Here is a 12,504-nt window from a genome sequence, read left to right as displayed (position 1 = left end):
GGATTGAAAGTTCTGTATATATCTGTTAGATCCATTTGGTCTGTAGTGTCGTTTAAATCTACTGTATCCTTGTTGATCTTCTGTCCTGTTTATCTGTCTATTTCTGAGACTGGAGTATTGAAGTCCCCCTGTACTATTGTATTGGGGTCTAAGTCTCCCTTTAAGTCCCTTAACAAATCTTTTAGATAAACCGGTGCCCTGTAGTTAGGTGCATATACATTGATAACTGTTATATCTTCTTGTTGTATTGATCCCTTAATCATTATATAGTGTCCCTCTTTGTCACTCTTAACAGTTTTTGTGGTAAAGTTTATGTTGTCTGATATGAAGATGGCTACGCCCGCTCTTTTTTCATTTCTGTTGGCATGGTATATCTTTTTCCAGCCTTTCACTTTCAGTCTGTATGGATCTTTGTTGGAAAGATGTGTTTCTTGTAAGCAGCAAATAGATGGGTTTTGTTCCTTAACCCAATCAGCCAATCGGTGTCTTTTAACTGGACAGTTCAGGCCATTCACGTTCAATGTGACTAATGATAAGTGGTAACTTTGCCCTGCCATTTGCCAAAGATAAGTTCTAATATATGCTTTGAATTCCCTGTGATCTTTTGCTGTGAGGTTTCCTTCCTTTACCTTCTTTCATACTGATGACCGTGTTTCTGTGTTTCTGTGTGTAACACATCTTTAAGCATCTTTTGCAGGGCTGGACGAGTGGCGAGAAATTCTTTCAATTTCTGTTTGCTATGAAAAGTCTTTATTTCGCCTTCATTCACAAATGATAGCTTTGCAGGATATAATATTCTGGGCTGGCAGTTTTTCTCTCTTAGTACCTGGGCTATATCTCGCCATTCCCTCCTAGCTTATAGGGTTTCTGATGAGAAGTCAGCTGTGAGTCTGATTGGAGATCCTCTGAGAGTAATCTGACATTTCTCTCTTGCACATTTTAGGATCTTTTCTTTATGCTTCACTGTGGAGAGTTTAATTACAACGTGTCGTGGTGAGGATCTCTTTTGGTCGTGTTTATTAGGGCTTCTGTGAGCTTCCTGTACTAGGATTTCTCTGTCCTTCTCCAAACCTGGGAAATTTTCTGCTAATATCTCACTAAAAAGGCCTTCCAATCCTTTCTCCCTCTCCATGCCTTCAGGAACTCCTAGAACCCGTATGTTGGTTTTTTTAATAGTATCCTGAAGATTCCTGACAATATGTTTTAGATTTCTAATTTCCTCTTCTTTTCTTTGGTCTGACTGTATCCTTTCCTGTTCTCTGTCTTCTAAGTCCGATATTCTCTCTTCTGCTTCACCCATTCTGTTTGTAAGGCTCTCTATTGTGTTTTTCATTTGATCTATTGAATTCTTCACTTCAGTCACTATCACAGTTTCCTGTTGTACTAGTTGTTTCGTTTCATTTTGATTCCTCCTTAATATTTCATTTTCACGAGAGAGATTTTCTATCTTGTCCATTAAGGATTTCTGTAGTTCAAGAATTTGTTTTTGAGAACTTCTTAATGTTCTTATCAATTTTTTGAGATCTGCTTCTTGCATTTCTTCTATGTCATCATCTTCATAATCTTGAATTGGGGTGCCTATTTCATTTGGGGGCGTCATAGTGACTTCCTTGTTTTTATTACCTCGGTTTTTGCGTTTCTTATTTGGTATATTGGAGATATTTGGTTTCTTCACTGTGGTGCTTTTTCTTGTTATACTATGACTCTAGATTAAGTGGACTGTCTGGTTTTGATGGAGCCTTAGCGGCTTGAGATGGGTGTGGCCTGAGAGCTCTGTTTGGTGTGCCAAAGGTGACACTCCCAGATTAGGCGTGGTAGATCTCTCTCTCTCTCTTTCTTTTTTTGATTCAAAGGGAAGTAATTCCGCACAGCTGAACGAAGTCGGAGGTAGTTAGCAGGCAAATGATATACCCACAGGAGCCAGAGATCGGAAGCTCTTTCCCAAGGACCACACAGGGAATCTGTTCTGCCCTCAGAGTGGGCTCAAATTCTCCTTCAGTCTCCCACTGGGTTGCCAAAGTTACGGAATTGTAGCGTCTCTGGAGAGTACTCACGTGAATTCCGTGAGTTCTCTCCCCCACCGTCTCTTTTTTCACAGTCTCAGTTCAGTAGCACCACAAATTTACTAGGTCCTAATCTCCTGTTAATTCGCCCCGCCCAGAGTCAGGTTTTTCTGCTAGGCTCAGGGCTGGTGCAGACCTGAGGTCGCTCTGCTTATGACGTATGTCCAAGATGGCGCCTGCTCTTTGTCTTGCTCGCCCTTGAGAGGTGAGCGGAGAGAGAGAAACCCGTGTCCATACCAGTCACCTTTTTTCTCTCTCTCTCTCTTCCAGTTAGCCTGGTCAACTTTTCCCTCCCGGGGGTCGTTCCCTCTAGTCTCCTCTCTCCGCTTGCCTGCTGGTGTCTCAGGCTATTGAGGTTCGGCTCACCTCGCGTTCCAGCGCTGGTGTGTTGAGTCTGCCGCTGGTGTCTCGAACTGTGGGCTCCCACGCTCTCCATGCAGGTCCACTGTGAATCACGCATTCCAGAAGAGTTTCTTCTGCTGTTTCCTCCCCTACTCTTCCTTGAACCTGCAGTATCTCCACTTTTATTAAACTGCCTCTCCCCGGACTATCAGTGTGCTCCCTTCCTATTCTGCCATCTTGCCTCCTCCACCATTTTCTTTTAAATATTTTTTAAGGTCTACCCTGTTGGCAAATTTTAGGTATATAATACAGCACATACTATTTACTATAGTCAAACCTCTTGAACATACTCATTTTGTTTAGCTGAAACTTTGCATCTCTTGACCAGCATCTCCTCGCTTTCATTTTCCTCTAGTCTGTGGCAACCACTTTTTTAATCTCTGCTTCTATGCATCTGATAATTTTAGATTTCACATAAAAACATTTTCCTGGGGGACTGGCCCTGTGGCATAGTAGGCTAACCTCTGCCTAGAGCACTGGCATTGTGCCAGTTCGTGTGCTGGCTGTTCCTCCCCTGATCCAGCTCTCTGCTATGGCCTGGGAAAATGGCAGAAGATGGTTCAAGTTCTTGGGCCCCTGCATCCACGAGGGAGACCCAGAAGAAGCTCATTTCTCCTGGCTCATGGATCCCGGTTTCGAATTGGTCCAGTTCTGGCCATTGTGGCCATTTGGAGAGTGAACCAGTGGATGGAAGACCTTTCTCTCTCTCCCTCTCTCTCTAATTCTACATTTCAAATAAATAAATTAATAAAATATTTAAAAATATTTTCTTGGGGTTGGCATTGTGGTGCAGCAGGTTAAGCTGCTACCTGTTATGCCAGCATCCCCTATAGGTGATGATTCCAGTGCTGGTTGTGCCACTTCTGATCCAGCTCCCTGCTAATATGCCTGGAAAAGCAGATGAAGATCGCCAAGTCTTGGGTCCCTGCCACCCTCCTGGGAGACTTAGATGAAGCTCCTGGCTTCTGGCTGTGGCCCAGCCCAGCCCTAACCATTGCAGCCATTTGAGGAATGAACAAGTGGAGGGACGGTACCTCTGTCTCTGTTTCTCTGTCTCTCCCCATGTCTGTAAATCTGCCTTTCAAATAAATACATTTAAAAATATTTTCCTTATTATGTTTATTTCAGTTAGCATAGTGTCCTCCATCTTTATCCATATTGTCACAAACATCAACATACCCTTTTTTACTAAGGTTGTATAGTATTCCACAGTGTGTATGATGTATGTATGTCTATATCTACATATCATATTTTTGTCACTTCTTTTCCAAGGAGTCTTCACCTATTCCAGTGTCTTACAGTGTTTCCTCAATATTTTCCACTAATAATTTGATGGTATCAGGTCATAGATTTAGGTCCTTAATTCATTTAGGGTTTTTTTTGTTTTGTTTTGTTTTATAAGGTGTAAGGTAGGGGTCTTGTTTCATGCTTCTGCATAGAAACGATATTCCTGGCACCATATATTGGAGAGAATCTCTGTTCTCCAGGGAATTATTTTAGCTCATTTGTCACAGATTAGTTGGTTGTAGATGTGTGGATTAATTTCTAGGGTTTTTATTCTGTTCCATGGGCCTATATGTCTATGTTTGTGCTAGTAACTGGCTCGTTTTGATTATAACTGCCTGGCAGAATGTCTTGAAATCTGATGGTTTGATACCTCCAGCTTTGTTTTTGCTATTTAAGATTGCTTTAGCTATTCGGAGTCACCCATGTTTCCATATGAATTTTAGCATCATTTTTTCTAGATCTAAGAGGAATGTCCTTGATGTTTTGATTGGAAACACATTGAATCTGTAAATTGCTCTAGATATTATGGAAATTATGATAATAATAATTCTTCCAATCCAGGAACATGGAAGATTTTCTATTTTTTTGTGTCTTCTATTTCTTTAATGTTTTGTAATTTTCATTGTAGAGATCTTTTACCTTCTTGGTTAAATTTATTCCAAGATAGTTAGTTTGTTGTTGCTATTGTGAATGAGCCTGAACTTACAAGATCTTTCTCAGCTATGGCATTGTCCATGTATGCAAAGGTTACTGATTTTTATATGTTGATTTTATATCCTGCAATTTTGCCAAACTTTATTATGAGTTCCAATAGTCTCTTAGTGAAATCTTTTTGTTTCCCTATATATAGGATCATGACATCTGCAAACAGAAAATTTTCCCAGCAGTGAGCTTTGATGTGGAGGGGATAACCCTTAACTCTGTGCTGTACAGTCTTGGGGGAAGCAGACTCTGGCACAGTTTAACTGTCTTTCCCATGTCATTCAATACATTTTTTTCTCATTTCTGTGCTCATTATGGGTGCTGTAATTTAGAGCTCATGTGAAGGTAATTTTGTGCTTGGATGGCTTTTTATGTCAGTGTTTTTATGAAGGGAACCAGCCTGGAGCTGCCTATTCCACCATTTTGCTGACATCTTACATATCCTTCTTAAAAATAATTTTATTAGCTATAATGTGCATACTATGAAATTCAGTCATTTAAAGTATACATCCCCATTACTCCCTCAACCCATTCTTTAACAACTCTTCTACTTTTCACCTTTATATCATTCCATTTATAGACTTCAATAGGGTTGATATTTTAAAACTTTTTGATGACTGATTTTTTAAAAATTAGCATAATATTTTTAAGCTTTTTTCATGTTCATGTCGCAAAATGGATCAGCAATTATTTCTTTTCAGACAGACGGATATTCCATTTTATAAATATAGCATATTTTGTTTATCCATTTGCCCACTGATGTACTTGTAGATTGCTCTTACCCTTTTGCTATTATAACTAATGCTATTGTAAACATTTTTTTACTGATGCCTATGCAACATATGTTTAATTTCTCTGGTATATATACCTGAGGGTGGATTTACTGGGCCACATAGTTATTCTATATTTAATCACTTGAAGGACTTGAAGAATTTTCAAAAGCGCATGAGCCAGTTTTCATTACAACAGCAATATATGAGGTTTCAGATTCCTCCACATCCCTTTTTACATTGTTGTTACCTTTATTTTGATTTTTACCATCCTCATGGGTATGTATTAATATTTCAGCACAGTTTTTTTTTGCGTTATCCTAATGATAAATGATGTTGAGCATTGTTTTTATGTGTTTTTGCAAAATGTATGTATTTGCAGGGCTAGTGCTGTGATGTAATGGCTTAAGCTGCCATCTGTGGTGCCAGCATTCCATATGGGCACTGATTTGAGTCCCAGCTGCTCTGCTTCCTACCTAGCTCTCTGCTAATGCACCTGGAAAAGCAGTGGAAAATGGCCCAAGTCCATTGGCCCCTTCACCCATGTGGGAGACCCAGAGGAAGCTCCTGGCTCCTGGCTTCGGCCTGGCCTAGCATCAGCCATTGTGATCACTTGATTAGTGAACAGCAGATGGAAGATCTATCTCTCTCCCTCCCCTCCCCATCCCTTTACCCTTCCCCTACCCTTCCCCTTCCCTTCCCCTCTCCCTCTCTCACTCTCTCTACCTCTGCCTTTTATATATAAAATAAATGGATGTTAAAAAAAGAAATTTGTGTATTTCCTCTGGATAATAACATTTAGCACCAGCACTGGAAGTATAGTGGTGAGCATAACTTCTTTCCAAGCTCTTTTGCAAATTTTAAATTAGTTTACTTATAATTTTATTACTTAGGTTAAGTGTTCTTTATAAATCTAATACGAAAAACTCTTAATCCGCTATATTATTTGCAAATATTTTCCCATTCTGAACTGTCTTTTCACTTTATTGATGATGCTCTTTTTGTAAAAATGTTTTTAATTTTGATAAAGTCCAATTTATCTTTTTTTATTTAAAGATTGATTTATTATTTGAAATTCAGAGTTACACAGAGAAGGAGAGGCAGAGAGAGAGAGAGAGAGAGAGAGAGAGAGAGAGAGAGAGTTCGTTCTGCCATCTGCTGGTTCACTCCCCAGTTGGCTGCAATGGCTGGAGCTTTGCCGATCCAAAGCAAAGAGCCAGGAGCTTCTTCCAGGTCTCCCACGTAGGTTCAGGGGCCCGAGGACTTGGGCCATCTTCTACTGTTTTCCCAGGCCATAGCAGTGAGCAGGATCAGAAGTGGAGCAGCCAGGTCTTGAACCGGTGTCCATATGGGATGCTGGCACTGCAGGCGGCAGCTTTACCTACTAAGCCACAGAGCCGGCCTCCCAATTTATCTTTTTTTAATTTTTTTTGCTTGTGCTTTTTGTGCCTTACCAAATCAAAGTCAGGCAGAAATACTCCCTATGTTTTCTAATAATCATTTTGTTATTTTTGCTTTTATATTAGATCTTTGATGCATTGAAAATTAGCTTTCTGTGTGGTATGATATAAGATAGTGGCACATAGTATTTAAATATTTGGTAGAATTCAGCAGTGAATGCATCTGGGCAGATGGTCATCTTATCAAGACACCTTTATAAGTGATGAATCATTTTGCTCTTGCTGCTTTCAGGATTTTCTTCTAGTTTTTGACTTTCATCAGTTTAAATATGATGTTTCTGTTGGTTTCTTTGCATTTATCCTACCTAGACTTTGTTGAACTTCCTGGCTATGTAGGTCATATTTAATAAATTTATTTGGGTAATTTTCAACAATTAAGTCTTTGGATAATTCTTCTATGTTCCTTCTTATATTCTCATTGTATATATTTTGACAGGCTTAATATTAAACACTTCTCTGAGACTATGCTTATTTTTCTTCATTCTTTTTCTACCTGTTCTTTGGCTTCCATAATCTCTTAGCCTATTTATAAATTTGCTAGCTATTTGTTCTACTAGTCAAAATATGATGAGCCTAGCAAACTTTTCGTTTCAATTACTATAATTTGCATTCAAGAATTTTTATTTTAAATAGGTTAATAATTCTTTTCTTCTATAAAATCTCTCTTTGGTGATACTCTCTTTCTGATACAACATTGTCATCATAACTTCCTGTACTTTAATCATGGTTTCCTTTAGGTCTGATGACACATGTATTTTGGGTTCTTTGCAATATTTTCTCTTTGAAATATTTTTTCTTAAATCCAGCATATGATCAACTTACAAATGGCTTCCATTCTCTGCATTTTTCCTTGGTATATGTATGTTTGTTTGTGTGATTCATAAATTTCATAGGAACCTTGGCATTTTAGAAAATATATTATAACTACTTTGGTACTTGTTTCCTCTCGTACTTCCCAAGACTAATTGTTATTTTCTAATTTATGTGTTTGGTGAATGACTGAATAATTTCAGTGAGGTGTAGTCCCCCACCTAAACCCCATAGTGTTGTACCTCTGATATTGCTCTTTATAGTGTGTCTACCTACAGAAACCTGAGATGACAGTAGTAGGGCTTTCTTTCATTATTTCTTTTACCACCTCTACTGGTTAAACTCCACTAATTGCCAATAAACTATTCTGTTTTTTAAAAATGCCCTGGGCATAAATTCATCCACAGTGAAACCAATACAATTGGCTCTTTCAATGGAATATTCCATCAGGTCATTGTTTGATATTTTTTCTGATACCTATCCTTAAAACACCCTCATTTTTACACTTCTCTGTGATATTTTGAAAATTAATTCAGTTCTATTGGGAACACTTTAGAAACCATCTTTTTTTTTTTTTGACAGGCAGAGTTAGACAGTGAGAGAGAGAGAGACAGAGAGAAAGGTCTTTCTTCCATTGGTTCACCCCCCAAATGGCAGCTACGGCCAGTGCTGTGCCGATCTGAATCCAGGAGCCAGGTGCTTCCTCCTGGTCTCACATGCGGGTGCAGGGGCCCAAGCACTTGGGCCATCCTCCACTGCCTTCCCAGGCCACAGCAGAGAGCAGGACTGGAAGAGGAGCAACCGGGACAGAACTGGCACCCCATCAGGGACTAGAATCCGAAGTGCCGGCGCCACAGGTGGAGCTATTAGCCTAGTGAGCTGCAGCGCCAGCCGAAACTATCTGTTTTTAAGCCTGCATTTCTACCCAGGCATAATCTCTGCGCCATGTCTTTTAGAAGCTGGAGGTGGTTACAAGACAATCTTCTATCTGAGTGATTCTCCAAATCCAGGGAGTGTGAGCAAGTATCCTCATATTATCTCCGCTTTGTTCTACTTGAATGGGAGTAGTGCTCCACAAGATAAGATAAATCCAGCTGTAAGTTATAGTATAAGCTGTCATTTTCTTACCATGTTCTTTGTTCTGTTAACTTATATGTGGACATGCAGTAGTGCAGAAAAATATTAGTATTTCTTTTTTTAAGGTATTGGAATCAAGCTACACATCCTAGTGCAGAGTCACATGATATAGAGTAAATTTCTTATCTGGAAGAGAAGAGAAATGAAGCAATAAGTCAAGTCTCCCTGATTGCTTAGCCTGTCTTCCTGGGCTTTCAGACTTAACCAGGAGATGCACTTAATGTGGCTGTCCTGTCTGGCGGTGGAGACATTCCATGGGTGGATTGCCCCAATCTCTGTGTACACAGGAATTCCCTCCCCTTGGCGTTTTAACCCTTAGTTTCAGGACACACTGGGTACATGGAAGCAATGGGGGAAGGAAGTACAGTAGCAGAAGGCACCGAGTTCCTTGTCTCAGCTCCAACCCAGTCATGATCAGATGCTGGGGATGAGGGAGGGAGCATACATCTCTGTTATTCTGTTATTATCACCATCATGCAACCAACATACTTTGCAGAAGGAACTATCTGATAGAGCTGTGGAGGATGGGATCAACTCTGAAACTGTATTCTATTAATACTGACTGGCCCTAGTGCATAAAACATCAGATATTATATCAGCACAATATAAATTTGCTAACATTTTATATCCTTACAATACATGTTACATAACCCAAATTAACTAAAATAAGCTATCAAATAAGTATCTTAAATATCTTAAAACACTGAAAAGATAATAATCCATTTAACCCTGAACATTTTATTTTATTTTATTTGACAAATAGAGTTAGCAGTGAGAGAGAGAGAGAGAGAGAGAGAGAGAGAAAGGTCTTCCACTGGTTCACTCCCCAAATGGCCGCTGTGGCTGGAGCTATGCCGATCTGAAGCCAGGAGCCAGGTGCTTCCTCCTGGTCTCCCATACGGGTGCAGGGGCCCAAGCGCTTGAGCCATCCTCCACTGCCCACCCCCGGGCCACAGCAGAGAGCTGGAAGAGGAGCAACTGGGACTAGAACCCGGCACCCATATGGGGTCACAGGTGGAGGATTAACCAAGTGAGCCATGGCCCCTACCCTGAACATTTTAAATAAAGCTGTAGACAAGATCTAATCAAAGTTATGGTAATCACTCTGTCAGTAAAAAGTGGCAGATAATGTTAACTCTGTTAAAATTTAGTTCTTCCAACAGTCAAGGCTCCAAAACAGTGAAGGAAAACACATGCCCCTTCCTTTCAGATGCATACAAGTCTCATTATCTATGTCATTTACAGTAGCACGGAAAAACCTTAATTATAAACGACATCAGCATATGAACCCATGACTTCAAGACAGTTAAATACATTGTGGGACACATCCTGTTGTCAAGAGCAGAAGGACTGAGTGAAGCTACACTGAAGAGGAGGGAAAGAGGTCTGTCAGGAGTTCTGCTCTCTGGACTTCTAAGTCAGAAGAGCTACTTTATAATAATTTCCTCTAATCTCATCTATCCTAATCTCACACAGCATTCAATTTTTACAATCCTTCTACAGCATACTTATTCCTTTTGTTCCTCTTTCTATCCAAAAAATTCTTTCTGTGAACCTTCTGTCACAAGAATACATTCTAATGCTTATAGCTTCCTCCACAACTTTATTTCCTACTTACTGGTTCCTTTAATTCACATCCTAAAACAAACCTCAACACCTCTAAGTTAACAGAAAAACATCTTTTAAAAGGGGGCTGTGGTGTTTTGGCATAGTGGATAAAGCCACCACCTGTGGTGCTGACATCCCATATGGGCACCTGTTTGAGTCCTGGCTGCTCCATTTCCAATCCAATTGCCTGCTAGAGTGCCTAAGAAAGCAGTGAAGGATGGCCCAAGTCCTTCGGTCCCTGCATCCATGTGGGAGGCCCAGGGGAAGCTCCTGGCTCCTGGCTTCAGATTGGCCCAGCTCTGGCTGTTGTATGGAGATTACAAGAGCAATTACTTCAAGTGTACATGCTGTTCTGCTTTCAGGACTTGTTTCCTTGTTCCATTGAACAAAAATTTATTTTCTTCCCATTTTCTTTGGCCTCTGTTACTCGCATAGACTAATATCTACCTAGCTATCTTAAAAATTTGTCATGTCCATTCTATGAAATTTTATCGATTTTTATTTCATCCCATGAGTTCCACTTTGCACAATTATTCGATCTATAAGTTTTATGGCTCATTTTTATAATTTATATTTGTTATTTATTTCCCTATTTTCCTTTAAATTCTTGAAATATGTGTAATAAATACTTTAGAACTTTTATTCATTAAATTATAGTAACATTTTTGAACTATTTATGTTGACAGACTTCTCTAGTTAAGGATTGTTAAGGTTCAAAATTTCTTGCCTTATTATTGACTGAATGCTGTACATAAGGTTGGTTGATTCCTTCATTGTCTTCAAGAATTTCCAGCTTTGGCAGGCATTCTAACTTGTATCTTATCTTGACTGTTTCAAAGATTATACTGAAGATTTATTAACACTCCTTTAGAGTAGCCTTCATTGTAGAAGTAGTGTGCTCTTCAGCCTTGGGATAAAACCCAGTTGATAATGTTGAATCATCCTTTTCATGCACTGATACCTTATATTTGCTTGTATTTCGTTGAGCATTTTTGCATCTATGTTTATCAGGGTGATTGGTATGTAGGTTTCTTTTTTTTTTTTTTTTTGTGCCTATTTCTGGCCATGGAATCAAGCTTTTGTGGCTTTGTAGACGAAATTTGGGAGTTTCTTCCATTGAAATTTTTTGAAATAGTTCAAGGTGAATTGGTGTTAACCCTTTTAAAGTTTTGTAAATTCAAAAGTGAAGCTATCTAGTCCTAGACTTTTCTTTGTTGGAATACCTTTTGTTACTCATTTGATCTCATTACCTGTTTTTCTTTTGTTCATAATTTCATTGTTGCTTTCTATATCTTCATGGTTCAATGTTGAAGATGTAATCTAGGCTCATAATCAATAAACTTTGAGTTAATCAGAAGGAAATTCATACAGAGTGTCCCTTTTAACCATGTGAACTCTATTTTAAACATTTTATTTTAATTATCCTTAATTATGGGGCCTGCTGTAATAAGCCAACACAAGTATTTGACATATGAAGACCAAATGATGTTAGTTAGCATCTTCATCTCTTTATATACTTGAGGTGTTCAGAAATCAGAAATCTTAGAATGGGTCTCTGGTTTGGAGGAAGTAGGCTTGCTGAGTTTTGAAAGGGTCATGTGACCAGGAAATTCTAAAGTCAAGAGCAATCCCTGGCAGACATCTGTCAGCAAAATGGGAGCCTCAAGCCTACAACTACACAGTATTGAATTCTGTCAACATCTACTGAGCTCTGAACAAAACTGCAATCTTACATGGAAAGACAACTGCAGCCAACACCTGGATTTCATCCTAGTGACACCCTGAGCAAAGAAGCCACTTGAGCCTTGCTGGACTTCCGCCCCACAGAAACTGTGACATAAGAAATGGATTTGAATTTAAGTTGTCAAAGGTTTCTTTTTGCTTTTGTTTTACCAGGAATAATAAAAACAATAAAAATTTAAAAAATAGACAGCCAATATAGTAATGAATGAAAAATAGGTAAATGTTTGTCCCTTAAATTTAAACTACCTGAAGATACCATTAAGTAACAACTTAATACGTTATCCCTCTTAGTATTTTTTTTGTTTGTTCTACTTAATACTTTTGGTTGAATACTGTAATCAATACACAGTTATTCTCAAGTGTTGAAACTTAACTGAAAAGTGATCACTGTAAAATATAAGAGTGGGAATAAGAGAGGGAAGAGATGTGCAATTTGGGACATGCTCAAGCTGACTTACCTCAAACGGTAAAGTTAGAAACATACCAGGTGATTCCAATTCAATCCCATCAAGGTGGCATGTA

General features: G+C 39.0%; 1 protein-coding gene across 1 annotated transcript in view; it reads right to left on the bottom strand.

Annotated features, from left to right (window-relative positions):
* LOC138843046 (disintegrin and metalloproteinase domain-containing protein 32) overlaps window positions 1-12,504 on the bottom strand; it is a 591,210-nt gene that overhangs the window by 71,997 nt on the left and 506,709 nt on the right. Inside the window, exon 15 of the mRNA XM_089327034.1 lies at window positions 4,983-4,998. Coding sequence (XP_089183160.1) covers window positions 4,983-4,998 — 16 coding nt within the window. The remainder of the gene's footprint in view (window positions 1-4,982; window positions 4,999-12,504) is intronic.

This window comes from Oryctolagus cuniculus, chromosome 2 (genome assembly GCF_051225735.1).
Source record: "Oryctolagus cuniculus isolate XC-2025 breed Fujian yellow rabbit chromosome 2, ASM5122573v1, whole genome shotgun sequence".
Lineage (NCBI taxonomy): Eukaryota > Metazoa > Chordata > Mammalia > Lagomorpha > Leporidae > Oryctolagus > Oryctolagus cuniculus.
The sequence above is the reverse complement of the archived record's forward strand: the minus strand, read 5'-3'. Positions and strand labels throughout refer to the sequence as shown.